The 19,927-nt window shown below is 33.0% G+C and overlaps 1 protein-coding gene across 2 annotated transcripts in view; it reads left to right on the top strand.

The window, feature by feature from the left end:
• Positions 1-19,927, top strand: part of fndc3bb (fibronectin type III domain containing 3Bb) — a 136,550-nt gene that overhangs the window by 74,814 nt on the left and 41,809 nt on the right. For both annotated transcript variants that reach the window (XM_087309644.1, XM_087309645.1), the window contains exons 7-13: positions 4,306-4,364; positions 13,002-13,144; positions 13,408-13,467; positions 15,594-15,732; positions 17,671-17,724; positions 18,424-18,548; positions 19,471-19,645. In XM_087309644.1, the coding sequence (XP_087165770.1) occupies positions 4,306-4,364; positions 13,002-13,144; positions 13,408-13,467; positions 15,594-15,732; positions 17,671-17,724; positions 18,424-18,548; positions 19,471-19,645 (755 nt within the window). The remainder of the gene's footprint in view (positions 1-4,305; positions 4,365-13,001; positions 13,145-13,407; positions 13,468-15,593; positions 15,733-17,670; positions 17,725-18,423; positions 18,549-19,470; positions 19,646-19,927) is intronic.

Genomic DNA, 19,927 nt, shown 5'->3' with positions numbered 1-19,927 from the left:
TGTGGTATTTTAGTATGTTTTACATCAACAGAGTGCAAAAACAAAGGATATTTCCAGCTGGACACAAGTTAAATCCGGCAGATCTGTTGACTCTTCATGATGAGTCAACAGTCTTATGCACATCTGTTCACTTTAAAGCCACGAAGCTTTATGAGTTGACAAAGTCTTTGTTTTTGAGCTGTTATATCAGTGTCAGCACTTACTCTTTAGTGTGACACACTTTGGATACAGTAAATCGTGCATGAAGCAAGTACTGTAGGGATATGGAGGAGCGCCCACTTCTGGAGTAATACAGGAAGCCGCTTCAGTAACACGGGCATTCTATTGCATATTCCCTTTTAATGCTATACTTTTACTTGCTTTTCAAGTTTGAACATGTTAAAATGATCAGAAGTGACAGTATAATAATACAGGAAAAAAACATGGACATGGTACAGTGATCAAAAGTGACAGTATTGTTATGAAAAATGTATTTATTAATGAAAAAATCCTATAAAAAAAAAAAAAAAAACAGGGTTTCCATAAAAATCAATAGCCTCATTTGAATAATTATTTTTTAATATAATAAATATGCAAACCATTTTAGTAATTCAGTCTTATTGTTCATTTGAAGTATTTAGTTTACAGTGTTCACAGAAGCATGTGGTATATTTATTTGTATGTAGTATGCAGTAATCACTTGATTTATACAATAGAATACAATGTTCATTTCAAGTATGTAGTGTAATATTCATAAAAGCTCCAGTTTAATAAATTTAACACACATTTAAAGTGTCTAGTCAACAATGTTAATTATAAGAATGTAGTGTGCAATATTTATGGAAGCATGCAGCGTTCATTGATGCATGTAGAATACAAGGTTAATTGAAGTAGCTACTAAACACTATGAATATTATAAGTTTGTAGTATACAGGATTCATTTGAAGTATGTGGTATACAGTATTAATTTAAAGCATGTAGTATGGGTGTTTATTTAAAGTATGTAGAATGCAGTCAGTATTAATTTAAGTGTATATTCAACATTGTAAATTCTCAGTGTGTAGTATGCTATACTTATAAAAGCATGCTGCACTGAGTATTCATTGATGTATGAGGAATATAATTGTAATGGAAGTATCTACTATACAATATGAATTTTCATTGGAATAATGTAGTGTACAGGATTTATTTGAAGTAAGTAGTAGTATACATGTTTCATTTGAAATAAGTAGTATGGTGTTCATTTAAAGTATTAAGAATGCAGTGGTCATTTAAAGTATGTACTGTGTAGTCTACTATAGTAATTTGAAGTATGTAGTATACAATATTCATAAAGCATGCAGTATACGATTATTCAGTCAAGTGTATAGAATACAGTGTTAATTAAAAATGTCTACTGTACAATATTTAGTTGAAGTATGTAGTATACAGTGTTCCATTGTGAATTCTGCACCGCTGAGGGTCTCCGGCTGATCTGTTCTGGGATCAGTTGGTGGATAATTGTGGACCACATGTTGCATCAGATGCAGCAGATTCCATATTCTCCATATCATCCTTTCCTTTTCTTTCATCATTCCTTTGAAAACGACTCAGTCTGTCTCACTCTTTTCCTCTTTGTTCTTTAATGTCTTATCTTACTCTGCTCTTTGTTCTCGTGAACGATCGGTTCCCATGCCTCTTTGTGTGCGTGTGTGTCTGTAGTGTGTCTGTGGCAAAACCGCAGCACATAATGAGAGCCAGATCTTTTCCTGTCTGCAGTGACAGCACAAGGCTTCTCCTTGGTGAAATGCACAGAGAAAAGCCATGGCACATTAACTGAGAGATGAGATGTGGACAGTCAGAGAAGACGCTCAGTTCTGGCTGAAATAAATGACGTCAGAAGGTTAAACTTGGTTTTCAGTCTTCAGCTGTCTTTGGTATATTGAAGTTGAACTGTTCATTTATTTTTGTGTCAAGTTATTATTTTGAAAAAGTAGGGGTTTTTTTGTCTTTCATTATCATGATCAGTCTCTCATGTTATTTAAAAAATGTAATAATATAAGAATTTTAAAAAGCAGTTTTGTCTTATGTTTTATTTTATGAAATAATTTTAATTTTATATTTTTATAAGCACAAAACAGAACAAAAACATTTAAACAATCTGTAAGAATTTTTATATAAATGATAATAAAAAAGTTAAATAATTTAAAAGACATAAAATAATAGCCATGAAAGACCAGTCCATTCAAACATCCTTTTTATTTAAAAATATTTTAAAATGTCTCTTTTTTTGTGATTGAACAGTGTTTTTTTTTTAAGCAGAGAATTATGCTTAATATTTTTTTAAGTATTATTCTTTGAATGAAATATTCAAACAAACTGGATCTATATGTATGCACTACCTGACAAAAGTCTTGTCAGGCTATTGAAGTTTTAGGAACAAAAAATAATAACTTGACTTCTAGTTGATCATTTGGTATCAGAAGTGGCTTATATGAAGGCGAAGGCCACTAGATTACGCATATGTTACCAAAGAAAAGTATGATCACGCCTTAATTTTTAATTATTTCATTAGGACAGTAAGGTCTGACTTTGCTTATACAAAATGTCTTGTCATTGAACAGAAATAATGTAGAGTATAGAATATAAAGTCATGGTGCAGTGGAAAAAGAATTATTATTGTGTATGAGCTTGTAGGACTGCATCCATACTGCATCCATACATCTCTGCAATGACTCAAATAACTTATTAATAAAGGAGGCAAAAGGAATGGCAAAGGATGCGTTCTTGCAGGACTCCCAGAGTTCATCAATTCAATTCAATTCAGCTTTATTTGTATAGCGCTTTTACAATGAAGATTGTGTCAAAGCAGCTTCACATAAATGGCCATAGTAACTGGATCAGGGTAGTTCAGTTTTTAGTGTTTAAGTTCAGTTCAGATTAGTTCAGTGTGGTTTGAAGTCATTATTGAGAGTCCAAACACTGAAGAGCAAATTCATCGATGAGTAGCTTTTCAGATCCTGAACCATGCAGGTCAGTGGCGACAGCGGAGAGGGAAAAAAAACTTCACCAATAGGAGAGTGAAAAAAAAAAAATCAAGATTCTTTGGATTCTTCTTCAATGTCTCCTTATTCAACTTAACCCAGACATGCTCAATAATGTTCATGTCTGGTGACTGGGTTGGCCAATCCTGCAGCACCTTGACCTTATTTGCTTTTAGGAACTTTGATGTGGAGGTTGAAGTATGAAAAGAAGCGCTATCCTGTTAGAGAACTTGCCCTTTCCTGTGGTTTGTAATGTAATGGGCAGCACAAATGTCTTGATACCTCAGGCTGTTGATGATGCCATCCACTCTGCAGATCTTTTGCACACCCCCATACTGAATGTAACCCCAAACCATGATTTTTCCTTCACCAAACTTGACTGATTTCTGTGAGAATCTTGGGTCCATGCTGGTTCCAATAAGTCTGCTGCAGTAGTTGTGATGATTGGGATGCAGTTTAACAGATGATTCTTCAGAAAAATCTACCTTCTGCTACTTTTCCAAATGATCAACTAGAAATCAAGTTATTATTTGTTGCTCTTACAACTGAGATCCACGACAAGACTTCTGTCAGGTAGTGTAGGTGTGCAAATAATGTTATTGTTCTGCTAAATTATTCAGAATTTTTTACAAACACTAGCACGTTAAATCATTTAATATGTCATTTAAAGTCTCACGTTTATCTTTTAATAATTATTTATTTCTAAACGGTCACATGTGAAGTTGTCGTTTTGGGAAAAAAATGTTAGCAGAATTGTTTTCATTGATAAACCTTTATTACTGTTCAAAGCTTTTTACTGATAAATATAATTTGCAGTTTCACCGTGTTTTACTTCAAATTGTTTTTCAATGCTATCATGACTCATTCATATCTGATGAGTAATTCAGGACCACTCTGACCCTATTTTGTCTCATATTTAATCCATATATGGCTCGGAGTCTCTCATTTTTTCCATCCTTCCCCTCGTCCTACCTCAATTAAAATCAAGATTCCACTGAAAACATCCTCCATCTCTCAATCCCAGCAGCATCTTGTTTTGGGGGGAAAACCCTGGAGGTCAGTTTGGGGTCGTGTTGACTTCATTGCAGGGATCATGACTCATTGCAGGAGCCCCTCGGGCCCTGTAACAGCCAGACCTATGAAGCATCCATCAGATAATGCCCCAGATCTGCTGATGCTCATTTTGTGTGCTCTGTCTTTCTGTCTCTTTCTAAAGCTGCATGAAGATGTTAGACACACTCACACAGACACACATGAAATGATTTATGACTGATCGGCTGCATTTGATGTGTTTTGTGTGCAGATCACGATGTGGAAGCGAGACGAGTTCAGGCTGTGCCATCAGGAATGGACAAGCCTCAGGTGGGTGATTTAAAAAATAATAATAATAAGCCAAAAAAAGCCCCGTCTCGGAAATCTTCTCTACAACAAGACGATCCAGCGAATCTAGCAAACACTCACGTTTTAATTTCATGCTTCTGGTTGGGATTGTTTTATTTGTCCTGCAGGATTATCACCTCATAAATGTTTTATGGCTTGCTGAGGCAAATATTACATGACATTGCATTGGGAATATGAACAAATTGGTTAACGTTTAAAAAAAAACCCACTATTTATATTTAAACATTTTGCAGCATTATGTTAAAAAAAAAACGTTTGATTTTTCTTTCTTTTTTTTTCTTTTTTTTGGCATCTTTTGAACATTCTTCCACAGAAAAATTTGTTGCACTACTGATTTATTTATTTTAAAAATATTTTGAACAATAAAACATTGAATAAGTATCAATATGATACTTTATTACTTATTTAAGAAGTATCAAAAGAAATATCAATATAAATTGAGTTCAGATTATTATTATTATTTGTAAGAATAAGAGGAAATTAGATTATAGAATTAGAATTAGAGATTAGATTATATTTATTATCATCATTATTAATAATAATAATAATAATAATATTAATATTTTTTATTTAGTATTATTCAGATCTGGGGCCTGTTTCAGTAAGGAGGTTCAAACAACTCAGAGTTTAAACTTGAACTCTGAGTTGATTTACCGAGAGATTAAAAACTCAGAGTTTTCGGTTTCAGAACAGCTGATCTGAGTTGGGTCAATCAACTTCGAGTAGACCAACTCAGAGTTAAGCGCGCACACCGTGACTATAAAAAGGCATTATCAATGGAGCGCAGACATTACGAGTGACTATGGCAATATCTTATAAAAGAGATCACCATTTCTTTCTCCGGCTGAACTTGATGTTCTCATGCAAAGTTATAGCAAATATGACTGTATATATTTGAAAAGAAGCAACCATCAGTGAAGAAGAGACAGTGAGCGTGGGAAAACAGCTGCTCAAGTTAATGCCTAATTTCACTTTTTAAGTATTTAAATATTTAAGTATAATAAAATAAGTAATGAAATTTGTGACGTTTATATTTTTTTTCTAAACTTTCTTTTATACATTTATTAGTTTTAAATGATTTAACAGTGCACTTGTGTCTGCCTTTTTTATTGATCAAGTGATAGAGGTTAATATAAAATTTAGAAGGTAAGCAGTACTAAAAATTATTTTTAGAAAGAATAATAATCCCATTAATCTAGTTACAGTGCATGTCGAAGGTGAATTTAATTTAATTATTTATTAAAAAAGGATAAGCCATTCTAGTACAGTTCTTCTGTGACAAAAATGTAGGCAATAGCTATTTTCCATCCAAATATATTACATATATTTATGTGCAAAACTGGAATATTGCATAGAAGATGCGAATAAAATTCCATCCAACGAGTCAAAGAGAAAAAAATGGTCACTTCCTGATTAAACTGGCACCAAATATCAACAGTAAAAACAGAATTTACTGTGGTAGAAGAAGCTGCGTCAATTAATTCTTTATTTAGCCTAATTAATGTACTTGCGCCTCGATGTCAGAAGACAATGCTGAAACACAATGAACACGTGGGGGCGTCTGAAGCCATGAGACGCGGAGACTCTTGACACACACTAGACGTTCGGAGGTAATTAATAATATACACTAATACTGAAACAGTTAAGGCATTTTAGAATGACTAAAACAATATTTAAGACATGTTACAGTGTGCTCAGCCTGCTGTTTGTCCATTTACACACATTTTCATTATCATATGATCATGATCTTTTTTTTAATGTACATACTGTAATTTGTTCAGTAAAAGTGATTCCATCGTAGATTATGCGCACATTTTCGATCGAATAAAAGTTTATGCTACTCAGTTATGCGCGTTTTTTATACATATTTTAAAAAGTTATGTGCATCATGACGTTTCTATCAATCGTTTTTATGCACGTATCCAAAATAAGCATAAAAATAGGTGGGTGGAAACGTAAGGCTAAGGCGAGAAATACCGCTTCATCTTTAAAAAAGGGGAGGAGACCGACAGAAACTCTGAGTTTAGAGAATAAAACCTGCTTCTGACCAGGTTAGATTCACAGAGTAAGTTACCACAGTAACTGACTCTGAGTTAAAGTTACCTCTCTTTCAGAAACAGGCTTGACTTACCCTGCTTTCTCGAGTTTAACAAACCTGCCATTTTGAAACGGAAAACCCAGAGTTTCTCTCATTTCAGGGTTAAAATACTCTGAGTTTTCAGTTAACCTCCTTTCTGAAACAGGCCCCTGATCAGTCATAGAAAATCATATAACATATATATATATATATATATATATATATATATATATATATATATATATATATATATATATATATATATATTAATGATAGTATTTATTATTAATATTATATAAATATTAATATAAAAATAATAATTTATTATTATTATTTATTATTTATATATATATATATATATATATATATATATATATATATATATATATATATATATATATATATATATATATATTAATGATAGTATTTATTATTATTAATATTAATATTATTATTATTAAGAAGAAGAAGAAATACAATAAAACAGTTATTTAGAATTTACTATTCGTTACTCTGGGAATGAAAAATATTTTCAGACATAAGACATGTATCTTCACCAGTCCAGACTTATCTAGTAATCTGATTATTATAGAGAATCCCCTAGCAATCATCAAGAATACCTTTGCAACATCCTAACTGCCAATACCTGCTTCACACATGTGGAGCACTCAGGACGAGAGATATGTGAGGATGGTTTTTAGATGCGTTCAGAGTAAAGCACTTCCATTAATGTTCAGGAGAGGGCAGCAGTTCTTCATCAGTCCATCATTGATTACTCGCATCAATATGTTTTTCAACTCCCTGCTGCACTATTATGTAATCTTTAGGACATTCATTCAGTAAGAATACATCACACATGTTCAAAATAGGATGTTATTTTGCAGGAGTTGAAATTAATAAGACTGTACAGTATATACATTGATTGAATTGATAGTTTATTTTTGTTTAATTGTTTAATTTAGGCTCATTTTAGTCGATGTGTTAACTAACATTACCTAATGAAACCTTGTTGTAAAGTGTAAGCACATTTATTAATAATTCAAGCGAATATAAAGTTATAGGGTATTCTTGATTGTTGCTACTGTAGGTAGTTTCGCAGTCAAAAGAGTCTAGGTTTCACTGTGATAATCTGATTACGAGATGAGACTCAAGTTGGGTTTATATGTCTTTGAGACATTTTTTTTCATCCCCAGAGCAAAGAAACCGTTTAAAAAAAAAAGGTATTTTGCACTTCTCTGTCGCAATTTCACTGATTTTAACATGAAAAGGATAGCTTTTATCGTGTCACATTGCTGCATTGTGTGTAGTTTGGACACGATGTAACCCATGTTAAAATTAATATTATATTTACCTTAAGAATGATATTTGATAAGTGATTTAAAACGTCTCTGTTAGCAGAAGAAATAGTAAAGAGAGGAGTGTTTTGCTGACTGTATGCAGTATGTATATATTCCACTTTGAGAAATACTTTCAACATTTAAATGTTTTGGCATCTCGTTGTTTTGCTCATTTTTCCAAGACTCATTTGATGCACTACTGATTTATTTATTTTAATCTTAAAATATTTTGAACAATAAGGAAATTAATGAGTGCAAACGCAAATATGAAAAGAAATATCAATCTAAATTGAGTTAAGATTAATATTGTTTGTTATTGCTTTTGAAACATTTAGGTGCACTTTGGGTTAATGTATATTATTCAGTGCAGTTAATTTACATGTATATATTTTTACCCCAAGCCTCTATTTTGTATAAAGCTATTTGTCTTAATTGCCTCCATGTTCCTCTAACCTATTCTTATTAAATTAGATTACAATTTTAACTCATTTTTGTCACAAAGCAATCAACCATTTCTCAGACAAACACCATTTCTTCAGTATAGTAATGTTTTTCTGTACAAGGTCAATCTGACCCCTGCAGAAACGCAGTGAACTGTTCTGTAGAAAAATAAATAGCAAATAGAAGTAAACAACTGATAAGTGTGTCAGAACATTAGCATGGGAAAAGAATCCAATCTTTATATTTGAGCTCTTTGTTTTCCAGATCCAAGTAATAATTTTTATAAAGAATGAATTGCCTTCTTGTAAAATTGGATTTATTTGATTGAATTGTATTCAAATAATTTTGCTTATGTATATTTATGTTCACTCAGATAGAAAAATCTGGGTGTTATTTTTGATGATGGCTTGAGTTTTGATAAACAGATAAATGCAGTGGTCAAATCCTGCTTTTTAGTTTCGACTCTTAACAACAGTCAAACCTATTCTAGCTAAAAAACTGAAAAAAAATATTCATTGTAACTCACTATATTTTGGGATTAGTCTTACAAATATCCTGTCTTCAGTTAGTTCAAAATGCTGCTGCAAGGATTTTAAAAAATCATGACCACATCACACCAGTCTTATGTTCTTTGCACTGGTTGCCTGTGCACTATCATGTCACTTTTAAAATCCTTCTCATGGATTTTATATTACTAAATGGCTTGTCACCTTGTTATCTGTCAGATCTGTTGACAACATCAGCCTGATTGGTCTCTTTGGTCATTAAACCAGAGATTATTATGCATTCCTACTGTAAGTCAAGGCTGAAGTGCAGGGGTGACCATGCTTTCGCAGTAGCAGATCTTAGATTGTGGAATGCTCTGCCCCTCTGTATCATCTCTGTTTTAAAATCTAGGTTGAAAACTTAACTCTTTGATTTGCCATTTTATTAGTGAAAATTTCACATTGGTCAACCTTTGGTTGTGTTTAATAGTGCTATATAAATGAAATTGACATTGACATTACATATACATTTAATTATTTCCATTTTTATCATTCATGTTGTTGCTTTTTTTCTTTTTTTTTTTCTTTTTCCAAATGTTTCCCAAATGATGTTTAACAGAGCAAGGACATTTCACAGTATTTCCTATAATTTTTTTTTCTTCTGTAGAAAATCTTATTTGTTTTATTTCAGCTGGAATAAAGTCAGTTTTTAATTTTTTTTAAATCATTTTAAGATCAATTTTACTAGCCCCCTTAGGCACTATTTTTATTTAATTGTCTGCAGAACCAACCATCGTTATACAATCACTTGCCTAATTACCCTAACTTGCATAATTAACCTAACTAAGCCTTTAAAGGGCATCTATTTTACCACTATTTACGAGATGTAAGACAAGCTTTTGGTGTCTCGAGTATGTGTCTGTAAAGTTTCAGCTCAAAATACTATTTGTTATAGCATAGAATCTTCCCATTTTGGTGTGGTAGCCTGTAGCTTTAAATGCAAATGAGCTGCTTCTCCCCACAACCTGTTCCCACATGTGTGTCTGCTTCTCATCATGTGTTACAGCAGATAAATAGCAGTCAGTGATAGAGACAGACTTGAATGAAACTGAAATACAGCTCTTTAGTCTAAAATACTAAATAAGTTTATTTGATTTATTTGTGGTGGAGTTTTTTCAAGCCTTTCTGAAACGATGAGTCCCACATAAATGCTGTTTGCAATACATACACACCCACACACACATTTATATGCATGTTTACTGACACCATAAGGCTGTGGTGATTGAAGCGGTTAAGATTTACCTTGGAATTTTACTTACTGTCTTTATTACAAATGTGCTCTGTTTTATAAACATTTTTAACTTCTAAAAGTCACAGAGAGTTAGAACAGATATTTTTATCACAGTTTCTTTGCCAATAAATGTTCCGTGGATATGTGTATACATTTTATTATAGAAACATGGTACCTATCAATTAATTCAGTGGGTGGGGAAACCGTACTCCTATGTCACTTTGTGGTGGGCCTCCAAATCACTGGAATTTGATTGTGTTTTAACGTCAGGAAATTAAAAAATTAAACTTATTGTGTTTCTATCACTCTAATATGACTGTGGATTCACTATACCTACACACAGTTCTGTCCAAACAGCTTACACAAGTTCATTTTCATCATAGGTGCCCATTAAATGTCACTTTAAGCTGAATACCAGTGTCTTGATAAATATCTAGTAAAATATTATGTACTGTCATCATGGCAAAGATAAAAAAAAAATCATTATTAAAAATTGGTTATTAAAACAATTATCTTTAGAAATGTGTTGAAACAAATCTTCCTTCAATAGAAAATTGTGGGGTGGGGTGGGGGGATATATAGGGGGGCTACTAATTCTGACTTAACTGTAAAGATGATATACATATATTAATTTATTGAGTAATTTTCCTTTGTTTTTATAGTTGTATTGTGTTTTCGAGTGTAATAAATCTAACAGGCTAAGCAGCTTTAGTTGTGCTTCTTTCTGTTATTCTCCCACCCTAAAAGCTCATTTATATTCTGCAGAAGAAGCTGTTTTGGTTTCGTACTCTGCTGATTGGCACAGTGGTGTTCCAGTTTGATAAATGAAGCTTTTTTTGCAGTCTTTCGTCATGATCATCTTGCTCAAAGATGTTTGTGAAGAAGATACTCCTCCTTGTAGGTCTTTTTTTCATTTGCCGCTAACTCAAAATGGCTTCGTTTGGATGCAGACGAGGAAGTGTCATGTAAATAGTCTGGTTTGCGATGGCTGAAGCGTCTTTAGACACAGATGTTTTTTGTTTTGTGAATGACTCGTCATGCTTCATTCACTGAGGACGAGCCTGCTGTAGCCTTGGCACCCGAATGAACTTCTATTTACAGCTGCCTACGTTTATTGATGTACCGGAGAGACATCATAAATTAGAATTCAAACGGTCTGCCGTCTTTAGTGGTTTCCCTGTTATTTGCGTTCATCTTCTCCCAGGGTTTTTTTAATGAAAATTGCTTTAGTTTAACTGGTATTGCTTTTTTCGTTTATGTTTTATAACAACTTAAATCTGTGTTTCTTCAGTCTGTGGCTTCTCAGCTGTCTAATGTAGTATGTTTCACCGTTGTTGTACTGCCTTTTTAAAATTCTGATTTAAATATATATACACTTACTGGCCACTTTATTAGGTACACCTCACTAGTACCAGGTTGAGCCACCTTTTGCCTTCAGAACTGCCTTAATCCTCTGGGTATAGTTTCAATAAGGTACTAGAAATATTCCTCAGAGATTTTGGTCCATATTTTTATGATAACATCACGCAGTTGCTGCATATTTGTCGGCTGCACATCCATGATGCGAATTTCCACCACATCCCAAAGGTGCTCTATTGGATTGAGAGCTGGTGACTGTGGAGGCCATTTGAGTACGGTGAACTCATTGTCATGTTCAAGAAACCTGTCTGAGATGATTCACACTTTATAAAATCACCTTTCTTCCCCATTTTGATGCTTAGTTTGAACTGCCGCAGATTGTTATGATCGTCCCTAAATGCATTGAGTTGCTGTCATGTAATTGACTGATTAAATTTGCATTAACTAGCAGTTGCACAGGTGTACCATGTAAGGTGTACCTGGCCAGTGAGTGTATATACATGACATAATCTTGCATGTAGAGTAAGAGGGGGGAAAAAAGCCAAATGTGTACGATTGCTATATCTCTTCGAATTACAATTCACTTAAATGGGGATGTCTTTATATTACCTATAGATCAACCATTTTCCCTACTCTTCCTGAAAATGTCAGTTTTATCCTGAACATAAATGTCACTTTTCCACTCGAATTTCTTCAATTATCTCAAACCACTGCTTATGTTTCAACGTTGAGTCTTCAAGGCAGTTCCTTGTTATAGTCTATTTTGCATGTCACAAGAGGAATCTTACACAAATATTGGTCACCTATGGGGACAGTGTTCTTAATACCTCTCATAAACAAAAATAATGTTAATTGTATTTTAATGTTAAGTTTTATTCAAAAGTTTGTTGATTATTTTGAAAGTGCAGTAAGAGGAATTTAAGTCTTTAAGAATTGCTAAATACAATTGTGAAGAATACATTATTTGAGTAAACCTTTTCTTGGCATTTGTTGCATTGAAACATCACGCCGAAAAGACTTATTTTAAAATATATATATATATTTTAATAAATTAGTTTAAAAAAAAAAAAGGAATTTGCTTTATTTTGTACCATTGAGTTTTTTTTTTATTAAAGTTTAATCTTCTTCTAGCCCCTTATATAAAATTTTTAATTAAACTCTTAAAAAAACTAAAATTATACTTATACTTGTTTCCCTTAAGTCCCCACAGTTTATGGTTTATTTTTTATTAATAGTTTTTTTAAGGACTTTGAGTCTCCACAATTCACTGTTTTATTTTATTTATTAATTTTTTTAAGCCTTTGAGTCCCCACAATTTAATTTAATTTTGTTTTATTGTTATTTTTTATTTTTTTAAGGACTTTAAGTCCCCACAATTCACTTTTTTTGTGGTTTTTATACTTTTTAAGACTTTAAGTCCCCACAATTTTATTTTATTTTATTTTAACTCTTATTTAAATAAAAATAACTAAAGATATATTTTTTCTGTGAGATTTTAGTTAACAAAAATTAATTTTTATAAATTTTTATTTTTTTCATTTTATTTAATTGGATTTTGATTTAGAAGTGGTTGTTTTTCTTAAAAATGTCTTTATTTTGACCCCTCAGGTGTCTAATTTGCAGTCCCATTCTGCGCTTGTGTCATGGTCTTCAATTTCCGTATCGGGGTCTCCTGGACGAGTCCCATCCTGTAGTTACGAGCTCCAGCTCAAGGACAAAAGTCGTGATGGGAAATATAAAGTTGTCTACAGGTAAGGCCTTTTTAAACATCATGTTCTTCACTTCTGGCACAAAGTCTAGACCGATCATTTATTTGATCTATGTGCTTTTTGCTCCTTAATTTAGCTATTTGTTTACATTCATTTGTATAGTTAAATAACATTTTCATTTTGCTCATGTGGATAATGCTCCTCATGTACGACTGCTGCTTGTTTCGGAGTGTACAGAGGCTATTATTGAAGTTTTTTTTAAAGGTAATTCACTTCTATAAACAGACTGTCTGTGTTTGTTTCAGTGGCGAGGAGCTCCAGCACACTCTCACTGACCTCAGACCAGCCACAGACTATCACGTCCGGTGAGATTAGTGCATTACTTTTGCATTTATTCATTAAGTGCATACTTTTAACTAAAGCTTCTTACAAATGAGGTGAAACTCTCCATTAACTGAGTGCTTTGCATTTCATTAGTGTTATAAAGAGATGAATGAACTGATATCTGAACGACAAAATTAAAGATAAATGTGTTTAATGGGGATTATTGGTTAACTTGAAGTGATTTAATTAAAAAATTTACTTAAGTTATTTTATTATATAGTTAATTTATCCATCCTCTTACCATACAATGTTCAGGGGAATATTTTGTTTGTTCAGTATTAAAGCTGCAACTGCAGAATTAAAATGTCAGCGGCTACCAGCTCTTTAAGAGGAAAAATTTATAATAAACTTATGATAAAATTATAATAAACTTGTAAAAAATTAGGGTCAGTACAATTTTTAAATGTATTAAATTAAGCTTCTCCGGCTCACTAAAACTGCCTTTATTTAATCAAGAATACAAAAGTACAAATTGTGAAATGTTATTGCACTATAAAATAACTGTTCAAAAATAATAAATAATTAAATTTAATCATTTATTCCAGTGATTTTAAAGATGAATTTTCAGCTTCATTACTCCAGTCTTCAGTTACATAATCCTTCAGAAATCACTCTAATATTAATTATTGTAACTATTATTTTTAATTAATTATTATTAATAATTATTAATAATAATAATAATAATAATAATAATAATAATAATATAAATATTATTAATAGTAATAGTAATAAAAGCAGTAATGACTGGATCAATAATTTCATTTGAAACTACATAAAATAAAGAAGCAGTTATTTAAAAGTATTTAACATTTAAAAAAAAATTTTTTACATTTAAAAAATGAAGCCTTGATGAACAGAATGATTTTCTTTAAAAAAAACATTAAAAAAAAAAATTTGACCCCAAACTTTGCACCGGTAGTGTATATACACAGTCAGGTCCTTAAATATTAAGACATCAACACAGTTCTAACATTTTTTGCTCTATACATCAACACAAATGATTTACAATGAAAAAAGATGTGTGTTAACTTCAGATTGCCGGCTTTAATTTGAGGGTATTTACATCCAAATAAGGTGAACGGTGTATGAATTACAACAGTTTAGATTTGTGCCTCCCACTTCTTAAGGGAGCAAAACTACTGGGACAATTTGCTTCTCAGCTGTTCCATGGCCAGGTGTGTGTTTTTCTCTCATTATTCCAATTACAAGGAGCAGGTAAAAGATCCAGAGTTCATTTCAAGTGTGCTATTTGCATTAAGAATCTGTTGCATCCAAAGAGCTGTCACTATCAGTGAAGCAAGCCATCATTAGGCTGAAAAATCTTAATAAACCCATCAGGGAGATAGCAAAAACATTAGCCAAAATAGCTGTTTGAAAATTTCTTAAAAAGAAGAAATGCACCAGTGAGCTCAGAAACACCAAAAGACCACTGAAAACAACTGTGGTGGATGACCAAAGAATTCTTTCCCTGGTGAAAAAAAAAACCTTATACAGTATATAGGCTACACTTAATTAATATACATAAGACTATAAAGTCTTATGAACTTCACGGTTGTTGAATAAATGTGATGTTATAGATAACATTTCTTGCCCAGACAGTTTATTTTGCTTTATTTGATATTAATATATCGCCAGGAACCACTTTTTTTTTGTCTTGTTCATGTTTTGTTGATTCTCTGCGCTGGTAGCCTTTGACTTGGATTGATGAATGAGACTTGCATTTGATTTACATTTTTTTCCTAAATGTTAAATCTTCTCTAATTTGGAAATTCTTACTGTGTGTACGTGTTTTTATGACACATCAGGACATCTTTTTTTATAACAACACAGTATGACACTGGTATTTCAAGAAGATGGTGAATTATGAAAACATTGCTGATGTCTTAATTTTTCAAAAAAACTTTTTTTCAGCAGGTAAAACAGTTTTCTGTGAGGGTTGAGTTTAGGGGTAGGGTGATAGAAATATCAATTATACTTTTTGTACAGTATAAATGCAATAGAAACCTTTATAATGTCCCCCAATTCATAAAAACAAAACTGTCTGTCTGTCTGTCTGTCTGTCCGTCCGTCTGTCTGTCTTTCTGTCTGTATGTGTGTGTGTTTTCAGAGTAAGCACAGTTTGTAACTCAGTAAAGGGTCCCAGTTCGGATGTGAGGGCCTTCACTACCCAATGTGCCCCTCCTGATATCCCTCTTCCTCCCAGACTGTCCCATCGCAGCAAGAGCTCCCTCACACTACAGTGGAAGGTATGCCTGACTGAATTGCGCCATTAAAATGTTAACGCTACAAATAACAATAATTAAATACTATAATGTAAACTTTTTAGTTTAAACAATCGCTGTTCATGGTTGATTGTTAAGACTCTTACAGTTACAAAAAAAAGAATACAGATGTTTCTCAAATTGTATTATTATAATTGAATTTCAAATATGACTGTATTTTTGAACAAATACAGGTATGTGCCAAAAAAGTAGAATATCGAGGAAAAGTTTATTTCAATAATTTGTTCAAAGAGTGAAATGTGTGTTATATTAGTTCACCACACATAAAAGCGAAGTATTTCAAGCCTTCATTTGTTTCTGTTTGAATGATTATGGATTAAAAATGAAAAAAACTCAAATCCAGGATTTCTCAAAACTAGAATATTTCATTTGACCAATAAGAAAAGGATCTTAAAGTCCTCAGTACTGTGTTTGGCCTACTTTTGCACTAATTACAGCATGAAGTCAGTGTGGAATGGAGGAGATCAGCCTTTGACACAGCTGAGGTGTTATGGTAGCCCAAGTTGCTTTGATATCAGCCTTCACCTCGTCTGCATTTTGGGGTCTCTGTTCCCTCATCTTTCTCGTGACAATAGCCCATAGATGTTCAATTGGGTTTAAGTCAGGTAAGTTTCCAGACCAGTTCAGAACAGGGAGACAATGGTCCTTGAAACCAAGACACAGTGCCGAAGCTTCCAGTACCTGGTTTAAGTCCTGCTGGAAAATAAAATCATCATCATCCAAAAAGCTTGTTGGCAGCAGAAAGCATGAAGCACTCTAAAACGTCCTGGGTCAAGCTGGGTTGACTAAATTTATAATACAAAATTAGACTTGACTTTTGTGTTGCTCCGCTCTTCCTCCAGACTCTGAGGTCTTGATTTCCAAATGAAATACAAAATTTGCTTTCATTTGAAAAGAGAAATTCGGACCACTGGCAGTACAGAGCAGTACTTTTTCCCTTTAGCCCAGCACAGAGACTTCTAACATTGTTTTTTGGTTCAGGAGAGGCTTAACACGTGGTATTCTACAGCTGTAGCCCGAGTCATGCAGATGTCTGTATGTGGTGGTTCTGGATGCTCTGACACCAGCCTCAGTCGCCCTTGCTTGACAATTCTCTCAAGGCTGCGTTCATACTTGTGCACCTTTTGCACTCACATTTTTCCCTTTCTCTGCTCACTGAGCATCCAGCTTCTTTCGCCATTGCCTTTTGAGACTTTTCCTCCTTATAGAGCAGGGGTGTCAAACTCAATTCCTGGAGGGCCGAAGCCCTGCACAGTTTAGTTCCAACCCTGCTCCAACACACTTCCTACATCTGTAGGTTTCAAACAAGCCTGAAGGACTCAATTAGTTTGATCAGGTGCGTTTAATTAGGGTTGGAACTAAACTGTGCAGAGCTGCGGCCCTTTTGAAATTGAGTTTGACACCTGTGTTATAGAGGGTTACAGTTTTGGTCTTCTATACAACCATCAAGTCAGTCTTCCCCATGATTCTAAAGCCTACTAAGCCAGACTGAGACAGTTTCAAGGCTTTGCATTAATTAGCGAAATGGATTGAGACACATGGAACCTACATAGTTGAACTTTGTCATGATATTCACATTTTGAGAAATACTGGATTTGAGTTTTTATTTTTTTCATCTTTACTCCATAATCATTCAAATTGAAACAAATGAAAGCTTGAAACATTTCACTATATGTGTAGTAAACTAATATAGCACACAAGTTTCACTTTTTGAAAGAAATGTTTGAAACAAATGGATTTTCCATCGATATTCCAATTTTTTGGCACATACCTGTAAATGCAGCCAAATCATTTTTTTAAATAACTCAATCTAAAATTTTGAATTGTGGTGTAAATGTAGTTGTATTTGTTAAATAATAATTATTTGTTTTTTATATTAAAATAAATATTTTTTTATTTCAGCCTCCAGCAGACAATGGCTCAAAAATCAACAATTACATTGTGGAATGGGATGAGGTATGTATTTTTGTCCTCAAAATACCCTACAGAAAAATACAATTTTGAAGTGGATCAAAATCTTTAATCAAGTAGGTAAAAATATGTATTGAACAATGCCCATTCTAGTCTTAGGAGAATTTGGATTAACTTTTTTATCCACTTCAAAATATACACATTTTATACTTTTATATATATCTGATCTACCCATGTCTGGTCTACCCATGAACCACCCACTTGATTTCTCTGTCTCTCTCCCTCATTTCCTCTCCATTTAGTTCATTATTTGTCTTCCTTTTTGCTATTACTGTGCTGTTTTTTTCCTATCCCTGTTGCACGAGATGTGATGCTTTATGCCAGAGTTGAGAGATGCTTTATGCTAGAGACTGTCTGCTTTGGTGGTTTTATTTACTCAAAGCTTTTCTGTCTCATTAAGAGTTCATTAAAACTCTCTGCCGCTCCAGAAATGTCTGAAGCTTCTGTTTCTTCCCCGCAGAAATCATTTAGAAAGGCTCTGCCTTGAACTTTAAATCAATTCTTGTGCGTGTTGTTGTGACAATTAGCACAGCTTCCAGCAGCAGTTGTGCTCTTGTTGTTGTTCTTTTCATGTCAAGTGTGTCCTGTTCTTTTGACACAGTGTGCGACTCTCGCTGACTTTTTTATGCATGTTGCTGTCCTCTTTGTCACTGCTGACCGCATCCTTGCTGCTTTTTTTTCCAGGGGAAAAAGAACAGCATTTTCCGTGAATATTGTGTCGTACCCCAGAGACACTGCAAAGTATTGAGGCTGTGCCCTGGTGTCGGGTACACTTTTCGAGTTGCAGCGCTTAATGACATTGGCTCCAGGTTTGCTTCTTTGTCTCTTTAAACATTATAAATAAAAATTTATCTTGGCGTTTAACCAGTTATTTTATTTAATTATTATTTTTTTTAATTTTAGGTCTTTGACTCTCCACTATTTTATTTTAATTTATTTTATTTATTAATTCAATTTTATTTTATTTTATTTTAAGACCTTAAATTTCCACAATTTTAATTTAAATATATATTTTTTTATTTTTTCATTTTATTTTGTAAGACTTTGAGTTTCCACAATTTTAATTTAATTTAAATTTTTTATTAAATTTTATTTCATAAAACCCTGATTTCCCACAATTTTGTTGATAAGATTAAATTAATTAATTAATTAATTCGTTTTTTTAAGTCTTTGACTCCCCACAGTTTTTTTTCAATTTAATTTGATTTGAATTTTTTTTCATTTTTATTAATGTTTTTTTTTTAAACTTCTTTTTAAGAGTTCTGTAACCCTGTACCTTTGGTTTATACATCATTTGCGTATTACGTACACTGTGTGTTTTTGTTATTTCTCATGTTCAAGTATTGAATTGAAGAAATTGAATATAATAGTCAATGAGTATTTTGATATTTCCGTCTGATACCATCATTATATTACGGTTTTCAATAGTTTCTTTGAGGTTCAGGTGAAATACTGTCTTTTTAAGTGGATTGTCTTTAGCCATAAATCATAAAATGGCATTTATAACCCCTCAAGCTTTGGGTTGTACACAATTTATTGAAATGTTGTCTCTGCGGTGTCCTTAAGTTTAATGGTGTGGCAAATAAGAAAAAAAAAAATCCGCACTACTCGCTGTGAGTTTCAGCATAGAGGGAGAAAGTATAAATAATTAATATTTTTTGTGCTTTTGAAGAGAGTCAGATATGAAGTATAGTCTTGATGGAGTGTTTTTTTTTCTGCTTTTGTCTGCAGTGGATTCAGTACAGAAGTCGTATTTTACACCACAGGGAGCCTCCAGCAGACGTCTTTACCTCCACGGCTAGTTCTGGCTGGATCATCCTGGGTTACACTAGAGTGGACGCGACCAAACAGCTGCAGCGCTGAGGAAATGATCACGTACACCCTGGAGATGCAGGATGAGACCAAGGTGTTGAACTCACCCCTACCATACATTCTACATCCTATAATCCCCCTGAGCTTCTGTAGCATTATCTTTCTGTTTTCAAATATATATATTTTTCTCTTTGTTAGGGTAATATACTGGATGACATGTTTGTTTTATTTATTCCCTTGCTATTTTCTGGCTAATTGGCTTTCCCTACAGTGTAAATGGACTCTTCTGACTAATGGCCGTCGTGTTTCACACAGCAGTCTGATGCGTCATCCAAATATTTGAAATCTCACTCTTTGTTGTTTAGTGAGGCTGTCA

This window comes from Danio rerio, chromosome 24 (genome assembly GCF_052040795.2).
Source record: "Danio rerio strain M-AB ecotype USA chromosome 24, GRCz13ab, whole genome shotgun sequence".
NCBI classification, from domain to species: Eukaryota; Metazoa; Chordata; class Actinopteri; order Cypriniformes; family Danionidae; genus Danio; species Danio rerio.
This window is presented reverse-complemented; position numbering and strand designations above follow the sequence as displayed.